This window comes from Mesoplodon bidens (assembly GCF_964165515.1).
Source record: "Mesoplodon bidens genome assembly, chromosome: 8".
NCBI classification, from domain to species: Eukaryota; Metazoa; Chordata; class Mammalia; order Artiodactyla; family Ziphiidae; genus Mesoplodon; species Mesoplodon bidens.
In genome coordinates this window covers 24323796-24336739 of record NC_138165.1, presented here as the reverse complement: position 1 = coordinate 24336739, position 12944 = coordinate 24323796, and the positions used below count along the sequence as shown (strand labels likewise).

Genomic DNA, 12944 nt, shown 5'->3' with positions numbered 1-12944 from the left:
CGGAGCACAGGCTCAGCGGCCATGGCTCACGGGCCCAGCTGCTCCGCAGCATGTGGGATCTTCCCGGACCGGGGCATGAACCTGTGTCCCCTGCATCAGCAGGCGGACTCTCAACCACTGTGCCACCAGGGAAGCCCACATGCTCTTTTTGATTATTTGAACAATTAGAAGTATCAGGGGAGTCAGGATAAAATTTCACTGACTCTATTCACTTGGAAGTAAAAAATTTTGTCCTGGAAACTAAATTAAGCAGTTTTCTAGAAACTAGGAAAAGCTCCATAGGGGAAAACACAAATAACCAAAGAATCATGGATACATAAAATGCATCGCAAGGCATTGTGTTGGACACAGAACCAGTGAAAGCAGATGTAATGTTGAAATGGCTTAACTGCCTTTGACCTAGGCCGTTTGTACACATCGAAATTTAAATCTGATAAATCATCGGTGATCTGTCCTACTCCTTATTACAGAATGAGCAGTCCAGTCTGTTTTGGATGCATTAATCTGACAGATTCTATGTAAAAGTTCCAAACTGAGAGAGTCCAATTAATTCCTTTGGGTCACCCCCAAATATTAACTCATAAATTAGTGATAATTACCAATACTCAAGAGTTAGAAATAATATGAATTTAATAAATTGGTAACATTAAGAAATCTTAACTTACAAACACCTCTACTTATTTGGACTTACATTAACCATTCACATTTTATCCATGAACCCAAAACTAAATGAAGAAATACAGCAAAGAAAGGTGTACATAAAAGCTCAAGCACTTCTTTTTCCATCCGTCAGTCTCTTAACCATAAAGCTGAAGGTAAAATACTTTAGTAGATTAGACTCATTATGCCTCCTTAAGTGATCAATGACAGAAACATACAAATCAAAAGAATAAAAGTTAAGCAATCCAAAGGCAAGTCTGTCGGGTCAAATAGTTCCTCACACCCCAGTAACAATAAACTGTTACACTGTATTAAAGCACAGAACAAATGCTTGTTCTTGATGCTTACAAGAACTCTGAACCATTCATAGAAAGGTTAAATTATGTTTAGAATATTGTATTTGAGAAAAAAATGGGTGTATAGTGATTAAAGTACAAAAAGAAAAGGTTAAAAGTTTGCTTTAAAAAAGAAGCTGTTATTTAGAAAACTAATTTCTATGGAATACTGAAGTCGTCATTAGTGTCAATATCGCTAATTATAGCTCTTTATTAATGACACTATTTATGGGAACCCATATTAAGAATAATCCAACATATATTGTCCAAAAAAAGGTTTCTCTCTCTCTCTGCTCTGTCAGCTTGATTTTGAGACTCACGTCTACAAGTTTCTCTCGTTAATTTTTATAATATGAAATAGGGCTGGATATGTATTTTTAGTCAAGAATACACAATCTTTTATAATCTGGTAACTGTGACCACCCTTCTCATTAGTTTGAACCTGTTAAATAATCAATATTTAATCATTTTGACCTATAAAAATAGAAATTTCATAATGCTAACTAAATATATACTGTTGCTTCCATCTAGAAAACCTTTTTGCCTTGCTAATTATTTCACTCATCTTTAAGCGTCAACTCAGTACAATATAAATATGCATAGGAAAAGTTAGGTGTCAATTTCTGTGCTCCTACAGCCATATATACATGTATGTATGTATGTATGTGTGTTTGTATGTGTGTATTTACATAGTACTTATCACACTGGATTGTAATTTTTAGTTTACTTATTTGCCACCTCTGCCAGATTGAGGTTTCTCAAGGGCAGGGATTATCTTGCTTTTTGTATCCCCAGAGCATAGCCCACAGCTTGGCATAGACTGAGTACAAAGAATTACCATGGTCTTCTCTAAAATCTATTTCCAGGGGGTAAAAAACACCAAAGAAGGTGAAATGAAATAGCTTAAATAATATAAAACTGGTCAGGGGTCCTAATTTCATTATTTATTGCCAACAACCTCACCAACGTAGTCACACTGTTAATTTTCTCAGTCTGAAAATGAAAATTGGCGTGTTTAATAGCATCACCTCAATTACAGAATTTTAAAAATCACAAATGCCTTCTCAACTAAATACTCTATAAGGACATTCATTATAAACCATATTATGAAACAAAATGCTGTATTAGATAAAATTCCTGAGCCGTTACAAGTTGATAATCTAACTGATACAAAATAGTTAATTTAAATAATTCTGGGGATTAACCAATAAAAATATTCCTATGCACTCAAAATTAAATATATACATTCAAAATCTCTCTTTAAATGACAGGTTTGAAACTGATGGATGGAATATCAGTTTCTATATTCAAACTTAACAGTTGGTGGTGTTTTGGTTGTTCCTCTAATTAGACTACCTGGTCCATTGACAAGTGAAGAAACTAAAGATGCCACTAGCTAACAATGGGTAATGAACATTAAGGACTTCAGAGGTAAGGTATTTGATTCCTGTTGCAACAACTTACTTATATTTGTGTTAACTGAATTTAACTGGAGTCACACTTAACAGAGCAAACAACTTGGGGAAAGAAAAAAACTGGAAGAGAGGAGGAAATTAAAAATAAAACCGTTTGAACATTATAACTTATATATACCTAAGTGATAACAGTACACAAATATGCTATTCTTCATCCAAAATTCAAATAACCCAATTTTCCCCCTACACCTTTTAAATGACAGAAATTGTAAGAAAACCCCCCCCCAACAAACTCAAGCTACGCTCAATACAAATTTAGTCTAATTTTTTACATCATCCTGATCTAAAATGTTTTACAATGGTAAGAGATTTTCCTAATGGTAATCCTGAAGCTCAAGTGATTTTTGATTGAAAGGTTAAATTAAATCAATAGTTTGTATTATTATTGTATCCTAATATTCAATTTCTTTAAAAACTGGTATCAAGCACTAGACTGAAAGCAGCAAATGGGACATGGTTGCTAGCAAAGAATTGGGACTGTGAGAAATACTGCAAAGCACACAGGTGGAGTTCTGATTAGGAATAAGAGAAGGCCAAACCTTGAAGGAAGTGGATTTAGTTGAGCTGTAGAGCCCTAAGTGTGAGCATAAGCTTGTGGTCAAGATCAGGTCAAGCAGAGGTTGAAAATAGGAGGCTCATTATGGTATATAACCTTTACATTAGGCAGAATTATAAGAGTTTGCCAAAGCCCGGCCAGCATTTTTAAAATCGTTTGGTAAAATGTAGCAAAATTCAACAAAATAATCCAAACATTCAAGAATTAGTCATACCCATATGTATAAAGGAAAGGACTTAAACATAAAGATAGACAATATTGGGCTTCCCTGGTGGCGCAGTGGTTGGGAGTCCGCCTGCCGATGCAGGGCACGCGGGTTCGTGCCCCGGTCCGGGAGGATCCCACGTGCCACGGAGCAGCTGGGCCCGTGAGCCATGGCCACTGGGCCTGCGCGTCCGGAGCCTGTGCTCCACGGTGGGAGAGGCCGCAGCGGTGAGAGGCCCGTGTACCGCAAAAAAAAAAAAAAAAAAAAAAAAAGATAGACAATATTTAGATAAGGTAGTTGCATAAATCATGACTTTAACTCTGAAATATTTTGACAAAGAAATATCGGAAGACAGGTAGAATCAGAGACAAAAGCCTCTATACTATAATGAGAAGAGTCCTGAAGATCCTATGGAGAGACCTCAGAATGAAAAAAAAAGAAAGCCATAATAGACCACATCTATCTATCTATCCATCTGTCTATCTATCTATCTATCTATCTATATTTGTATTTATATAAATATATAAAACAAGTTTGCTTAAGCCAAAGTGAATCTGGAGGGGATACATGTTAAGCCATAAACAGATTTAATATTAAATGAAAAAAGAAATATTTATACCTCTGCTATCTGAGGATTATTTTAGATTGGATTATAATTGGATTTAGCCTCCAAAGCCTTTCTGGTTAGTTTGTTATTTAGTATATTTGCAGAATATGTTAACTGTCTTCCTGGATCATTCTGAAGATGAAGTGAAATAAGAGACATGGAAACATTTGGAAAACATTAAAGTCCCATTCAAATGTGAGCAATTACTGATATTTTTGTCAAAGTAAAGTGTATCTGGTAAGCTAAAGTAGATGCTGGAGAAGATCATTCTTATGGCCTAAAGGACAATGTACTTATTCTGGCACTGTCTACACCATCGCTCTACTCTATCTGTATCTATTCAAAGGTTAATTACATACCGATGAACAAATAATATAGTTTTTTAACAGTCTGTCTGAAGCAGATCAGCCTGATGAAATAATGACAGGATAGCCAATCGATTCATCAGTCAAAAATTTTCACTGATATCTGACCACAGATTGATGACCATGTACTCCATAAATTCATGATCTTGGACTTTCTAGTTCAGCGACTACCCCCCAAATTAAAGAAATAATATTGGACAGTTTCTTCTTTGGGGAATTTCTCATTGCTAAAGATAAGCCAGTCTTCACAAAAATCAATGATTAAGTATCTTAACTTCCCACCACAAGTTTTAAGGGTTGTCATGGATGCAAAACCTTATACTTGAAAACAAAATAGTTCTTTAATTTTTATCTTCAACAATAGAAAAAAAGATGACAGGGTTCCTAATATTTTGCAAATATTCTGCAAAATGAATGGGAATGACTCTTTTCCTATTCTCATACTTTAATTACTTGTTTCACATCCGTCTTCTCTGCCAGACCACAAATTTTGCAAGTGTTAAGGACAACGTCTTTTTTCACTGTTCTATCCCGTGTCTAGTAACATGCCCTGCACACAACAGATGCTTAATGACAGAATGAATAATAAATAATTAGCATTTTCACAGTGTAGTTACAACATACTTTTCTATTACCTCTCTCATTTGATCTTCAAAATAGTACTTATTCTGTGAGTTTGACAGATGGGGAAGTAAAGTCTTGGGAAGATTTTAGTAAAGGCTAGTAAAAAGAAGTACTCAGAATAAAATGCATGAGGTAGAGGTGGCATCACTATTATCCTTTCCCCCTCTAGAATACAGTGAAAAACTCAGGGGGGAAAAGGAAAACAGTTCTATTTTTTTTCAGGAATTAAACAGATATTGTATACCATCTCCCAACTGCTGCCATTCCTTTCTATTTCAGGTGATAAATACTAAAGTAAAATATCATTTAGGTACCAGGAATAAAAGATTTGATCCCATTCCCCTTAAGTCAATGGACCAATAAGCAAAACCTTTTCCATATTACTATCTTATGAGTGAAAACTCCTCACATATCCTGCTATCAAAGAATGCTTCCATTAATTTACTGAGCTTCCACTCCACACACATTTTGCAATACCTAACTTTTAAAAGCAAAATCCACAACAAACTCTCCAGGTTTTATCCACAGATTGTTAAGGAGCTCCTATTAGTAAAGAGAAGAGTCAGCCTTTTGTTCATAAAGGAAACGCTGAAATTCTAAACTGAAAACTAACCCCCACGATGAGTATAGCTGAAAGACAAAGACATAACGAGGTTAAAACCATTTCAAGTAAAAGACAAAAACCATATATTACCTTTAAAAATATAATAGTTTATAACCAACAGTATCCAATTCTTGGTCTAGATGACCATAAATGTATCTAACACAATTTGGTAAAATTGCTCTTTTAAAGCAATGACTCTAGAAAGCTAAAATATAATTAAATTCAGTGAGTGGGGCAATAAGGTTGAATAATTAGTATTTTCTTTGAAACCTAATATATATTTGGTAAAAATATGAAGAGTCACACCTCAACACTCATTAAACCTTTTATTATATATAATATATAAGCAACCATGGGTCATTACTGCCCACTACACTACAGCTAAGCCTGTACGTCACGTGAAGGATTATTAAGGAAATGTAGAATTGATGAATGTTTTCACATAGAGTTTAATTATTTCTTTGACATTCAATTTTCTTTACAAGTCATTCTGTTCTTCACAGTTAACGGTTTTGCTGTTGGCAGACCGAATGAAATTTTTCTCCAGAATCTATTATAAGCACATTAACTCTTCATACTCTGAAAACTAGAATGTGTCACTTACTCTTTAAGAACTGTTTTTATTTTATATGACAAATAACTAAAAAACAACCAAAACATCATATATCCACTTGAAACAATAAAGTCATAATTGAGGAACCCTTTCTTCCCAAACCATCCATGCTTTCCAACCCCCTCTTCATCACTGTTACAAGCTGGTACATGTCATTCTTAAAATTTTACTTCTATTTAAAGAATCATTTCTATACCGACTTCCATACCTACACATTTATCCATCTAACTATAAACCTTTCATTAATGAAAAAGAATTATGTTACACATTTTAGTATGCAACTTTAATTTACTGAGGTGAAATTTCCATAATATAGAATTAACCATTTTAAAGTGAGCAGTTCAGCAGCGTTCAGTACATCTGCCATGTTCGGTTACCACCACCCCCTATCTGTCCATTCAAAGTAAAACCCCTTATCCATTAACCAGTTTCTGCCTATTTCCTCCTCCCCCCCAGTCCCTGGAAACTACATTTGCATTTTGTCTCTATGGATTCATTTGTTCTAGATATTTCATATAAATGGAGTCATATAATTCATGACTTCGTGTGTGGCTTCTTTCACTTAAGCATAATGTTTTGAGGTTCATCCACATTGTAGCATGTACTTTCACTCCTTTTTATGGCTGAAAAATATTCCATTGGATGTATATGCCACAATTTATCTATTGATGGACACTGGATGGTTGGTTTCCAGCAACTTTCTTTTTGCCCATAATAATATATTACAGACATTTTTCCAGGTTAATACATGCAGAAGGACCTTATTCTCTTTCTTTTTTGCAAAAGTATTTTTTAAAAAAACCCCTGATAACACATCATTTCACCTATCTTCATATTTTGGTATGCATCTCTAAAACTAAGAACACTTTCTTATCTAACCATGATGCCATCATCACTCAATTATTAATGATTTAAAATACTGATTTTTATGCTTAGTGACATGAGAGAAAGACCAATACTGTACGATATCACCTATATCTGGAATCTAAAAAACAAAACTAGTAAATATAACAAAAAAGAAACAGATATTGAGAAAAACAGAGCTTACCAGTGGGGAGAGAGAAGAGGGGAGGGGCGAGATAGGGGTAGGGGACTGAGAGGTAAAAACGACTATATATAAAATAAATAAGCTACAAGGATATATTGTACAGCACAAGGAATATAGCCAATATTTTATATAAGTGTAAATGGAGTATAACCTTTAACAATTATGAATCACGATGTGTACACCAAAACTTATATAAGTGTATATTATACATCAACTATACCTCAATTTAAAAAATATACTGACTTTACTGGTTCTGTTTGTAATTTGAGGTATTAACTAAAGTTATGTTCAACTGTAGAGTTTATGTTCAACTGCAGAGTTTAACTTAGTGACTTCTTGAATTTGACTTCCATTTAAAAGTTTTGGGACTTCCCTGGTGATCCAGTGGTTAAGAATCCGCCTTCCAGTGCAGGGGATGCAAGTTCAATCCCTGTTCAGGTAACTAAAATCCCACATGCCACGGGGCAACTAAGCTCTAGAGCCTGCACGCCACAACTAGAGAGCCCGTGTGCTGCAACTACTGAGCCTGCATGCTCTGGAGCCCACATGCCACGACTAGAAAAGCCCGTGTGCCGCAAGGAAAGACCCCGCATACCGCAACGAAGATCCCACATACCACAACTAAGACCCGACACAGCCAAATAACTAAATAAATAACGTCTTTAAAAAAAAAAAAAAAAGTAGAAGTTTCACACTTGCTTCAAAACTAAAGTGTTAGGTAACTTTTACCTAGGTGATAAATCTTGCCTTTATTCCTCTAATCAAGAAATTTCTACCCAAATTAGGAAATAGAAAAATGTAACACAATTTACTAATGATATTTTAATCAGTTTGGATGGTAGAAAAAGCAAGAGATCAATGAAGTAAATTTTACATTTATATTGAATGCTGAATTTTCCAAGGTTTTCTGAAATAATAAAGCACTGCTGCTATTCATAATGGTGACCAGTGCTACAGTATAATTAAAGAAATAGCAATGTCTCATTAAAAGCTGTTAACACTGCTATGCCTTGGGTCAAAACAGAAAACTGGCCCAACCTAAATAAAGTCCAGTACCATGAAAATAATACCATATACTTATATACCACTTTATAGTTTTCAAACATTTTTACTTCTTAAAAAGGCACAATAAGCCAAATTACAAAGAAAAATATTGATAAATTAATCCTATTAAAATTAATATATTTAAAAATATCTGCAAACATTCTAATTCGACTGATGTATGTAACAACCCACAGCAGTAGGACCAGCAAGTATTATTATCCTATTCTATGGATAAGATAAGTGAGGCTAACAAAGATATCTTTAATATCATATAACTGTAAAATAGCTGAGTCATTCAGAAGAATGATTTTGTGAAAAACAGAAAAGAAAAAAATAGGTCCTCCTAAATCACTTTGTTAATGTAATACGAACATTTAAAACTTTAAATGATGATAGTTAATATTCTAACAGAGAAATCTGGTAAATAATAGACATATTTATAGTATATAAATAAACTGGTATCTATAATCTGTTTCACTTTAAGAAGAAAAAATTCAAGTTTTTTTCTTAAACATTATGAAAATAGTTCTTGAGTAAGAATTCATTTGTCAGATAATATATTATTTCTTAACATATCCTGGTATACAAGTACATATTTTTTTAAATTTTTTTATTAATTAATTTATTTTTGCTGTGTTGGGTCTTCGTTTCTGTGCGAGGGCTTTCTCTAGTTGTGGCAAGCGGGGGCTACTCTTCATCACGGTGTGCAGGCCTCTCACTATTGTGGCCTCTCTTTTTGGGGGGCACAGGCTCCAGACGCGCAGGCTCAGTACTTGTGGCTCACGGGCCTAGTTGCTCTGCGGCATGTGGGATCCTCCCAGACCAGGGCTCGAACCCGTGTCCCCTGCATTAGCAGGCAGGTTCTCAACCACTGCACCACCAGGGAAGCCCCCAACATAGAGTTTAAAAGATGTCAGCCTCATGTATGAAAAAATTTTGTTATAAAATTTACATTAGATTAAATGCTATGCCTGGTGCTAAAAAGCTTCTTCCTAAACATTTAACAAGACACTCATATTGGTGACATTTTTAAAGATATAAGAAGAGAGCAGGTCTCATCATCAATTCTGATTACACAGAAGATTCATTTTTAACTAGGAATGGATAGCTCAGTAGGTTGACCAATAACAACTACAATTCATTAACATCAATTTTCTAGTCATTTTTAACTAGGAATGGATAGCTCAGTAGGTTGACCAATAACAACTACAATTCATTAACATCAATTTTCTAGTTGATGCTCATCAGTTGGTATTTTAGAAGTTTTTACTTGAGAATATTCACAACATTAACAACAACAATAAAAAAGGAAGAAAAAACAGAAGGAAGGAAACAGACTTAGTGCTGCCCAATACCATCATTGCAAATCTTACCGAAGACTGAACAGGAAGGAGCCTTAAACCTTTATACCCCATAAGGTTCCTAAGAAATGTATCTGAGGCACACTGGCAGGGCAGTATGAAATGATGTTTACTGCCACTGGCCATATTGTACCTGTTCTGTGGATAATTAGAGTCCTTCAGTTTCCAAAGCTGTCAATCTGGTACCTTTCACGAGCACTATATTCACTTTAAATAAAACAAACAAAACAAAACAAAATTTATAATTCAAAGAACAAAAGAACTAAAAACAAACTACAAATTGCAGCAACTTTATAGTTGTGATATAAACCAACAAATAAGTAAAATACCAGTAATATCTTACATTTTGAGATTCTTTGTTTGAACTCTTATTTCACAACTTTATAAAGTTTAAGCCAGATAATTTAGGTACTTTTGTACTATATAAGTAAACACTTATATTTAAAAATTTCTTCACTGTATCAGTGTTGAAAGTTTTGTATTACTTCATCTCGGTATTCAAATAGGTTTATAAAACTGCACTTTACTATAGATTCCATACACACCCAATATTGTGTCCTAAAATGTCTGTATGGCTAACTAGGAAAAAATAGGGAAAATGTGTGTTCATAATTATTAAAAATAAAAACAATTTACATATATGCACCATACCTGCAGTTGACCATTTAATGAACTCAAGTCTTCTGCTTTCTTTTCTAAAGATTGAACCCAGACTTTTCTTTTTTGTCTGCATCTTGAAGCTGCTGCTCTATTTCTTTCCAGAAACTTCCTTCTTTTTTCATCAGGATCTTCATTAGCCGCTCTTCTTCGACGACCAGTTGTATTTTGGGTCTGTGGAGTTGTGTGAGCTGGAGAAGCCTATAATAGACACAAATGAAAGTTTTTTATATTTGTACCTAGTGATTAAATTAACACAGTAAAGGGTGGCAAAGGTGAGAGCCACTAATTTTATTTTCTAAGTCTCATTGTATACATCAATATTGTGGAGCAATGTGAAAATCACCCTGTGGTTTAACAAATTCCTTGAAATAAATGAGCATTGCTAAAACAAGATTCTCACTAATTAACTATCACAGTGAATGTATTCTTTAAAGTTTGTATAGTATTTTCATTTTTATAGAAATAATACAAAGAAATTAAAAATGCAATACAAATGATCATGTACACATCTTGTAGTTTTCCATCTTGTATTTTTCCAAGTGTACTTTGAAGCAAACATTGTGGTATTATTCAATCCTTTGATAATTATTAAGGTACTAAAATAAAAATAACTTCCTATTTAAATTCATTATGAGAAACCATGTTTTCTATGCTATTTTTGAAATAAAAAATAGCATTAAATCTGTAAATTTTCTTTAAAAATTGGTTTCTCTAAAATTAAGGAGTTGAAAGTACATACATATTTTAGTGTATTCAGCTCTTCTTCAGTTTTTGACATTTGGGGTCAGTCTTTTTCTAAGGGTCAGGTTCATATAATTATTAATGCTCATTTTCCTGGTGGGTAGAATCCCACAGAGTCTAGATTTTCATTTTAATTGGTCCCCCTGCCCTGCCAGATCAGCCAGAGACAGGAATCTTCAGTCACTAGTGATTCAGTCCAGTGTTTAGGACTACAGAATAACATCTTCAAGCTTCTCACAAATCCCAGAATTGTGCCACACAACACTTAAATACAGGAGACAGTATATGAACTCTTAGAAATAGTGCAAAAGAAACAGCACTTTGTGGCCACAGACACATGATCCAAAGAAGCAGCCTGAAAAACCTCTACTTAATGGTATTTTAAAATGATGTGAACAAAAACTTCTATCTTCTCTTAATCTATACAATAAGCAAAAATCTTAAAAACTTAAGAAGTTCTGCAGGGAAATAACCTGAATTAGTTCTCACTCTACAAACTCCAAAAAATCAAAGTTATCATTCCTTTTCCAAGTAGCTAGCATTAAATATTGTGAGGGTTATTTCGTTTATACTGTATTTTAACTGTAATTAAGATCAAGTATTAAATCATTCTTTTACCTACATAATTGCAATTTAATCTTTTAGAAAAATCTTTCTATGGCTGGCTTCAAGAATGGTAACTTTGAAATATATTCTTTTCTTTATCCTCTTAACTTACTGATAATAGCAGGTTTTAAAATTTTACTGAATAGGAGAGAACAGTTTTTGTTTTTTGTTTTTAATTGACAACTTGGTTACTACAGCAAAGGCTAATCACAAGTATTGTAAGCAGAAACTATTACAGAGTTATATTTGTATATCATTACCCCTAACAAGGATTTGAGGCTACTTAGAAGCATATATTCCTCCTTCTCTCTCTCCTTCCAGTGATTCATTCATTCCACTTCATTCAAAAAAAATACAGGAGCTATGCTAGTGATACAGCAGTGAACAAACATAAAAGTCCTGCCCTCATGGAGCTTCATTCCAATACAATAAAATATAAAGCTATAAATGAAAACTAGATCCAGGGAAACTACAGTTAGTATAAGAAAATAAATTATATTCATTTATTTTCTTTTAAATAAACTTTTAAAGATGTAAAAGCCATACTAAGCTTACAGGCCGTACAAAGAAATAGCCATAAGCTGCATTCGGCTCATGAGCTAGTTTGCTAACCCCTGAATTATGACATGAGAACATATTCACTTTTCCCCTCTCTTGGCCCCTAAGTAAAGCTGCTTAGTGGATGACAACCACAGCTACATTCCACTTTATCTTAAGTTTCACAAAGATAAAATACAGTAATCTAAATACCTATGCTTAGTAGGCAGTCTAAAACTTGCTGTGTAACTGTGTTTCTTTAATTGGAAAGTTATACTTTTAAATGTGAATATTCTTTAAGTAGAGAAGATAAAAGGTCTAAATAGAGCTCTGAAACATTTAACAGAAATATAGTAATGCTTACTGTAGAAATATACTGCAGACTTATAGAAATATCAATCATCTAATGGGTGGTAACAAATTAAAGATAAGTGAAAAGGGCCTCTGTATAAATAGCTGCCATTAAGCCTATCTGCTCCTTTGGTGTATTTCACAAATGTTAATTCAAGAATCGTTTGACTTATATTAGTAATATAATACCTATATACATTACTTGTTGAATACAATCAACAGAAAAAAAAAAGTTTTCTTTAAAAAGTATTGATGGGGGCTTCCCTGGTGGCACAGTGGTTGAGAGTCCGCCTGCCGATGCAGGGGACACGGGTTCGTGCCCCGGTCCGGGAAGATCCCACATGCCGCGGAGTGGCTGGGCCTGTGAGCCATGGCCGCTGAGCCTGCGCATCCGGAGCCTGTGCTCCGCAACGGGAGAGGCCACAACAGTGAGAGGCCCGCGTACCACACACACACACACACACACACACACACAAAATAAATTAAAAAAAAAAAAAAGTATTGATGGACATTATGCCATGTCAAACCAACATACACTCACAGAAACATTTA

General features: G+C 34.3%; 1 protein-coding gene across 4 annotated transcripts in view; it reads right to left on the bottom strand.

Annotated features, from left to right (window-relative positions):
• ATF2 (activating transcription factor 2) overlaps positions 1 to 12944 on the bottom strand; it is an 86216-nt gene that overhangs the window by 7484 nt on the left and 65788 nt on the right. For all 4 annotated transcript variants that reach the window (XM_081242982.1, XM_081242980.1, XM_081242981.1 and 1 more), the window contains one exon: positions 10149 to 10355. In XM_081242982.1, the coding sequence (XP_081099108.1) occupies positions 10149 to 10355 (207 nt within the window). The remainder of the gene's footprint in view (positions 1 to 10148; positions 10356 to 12944) is intronic.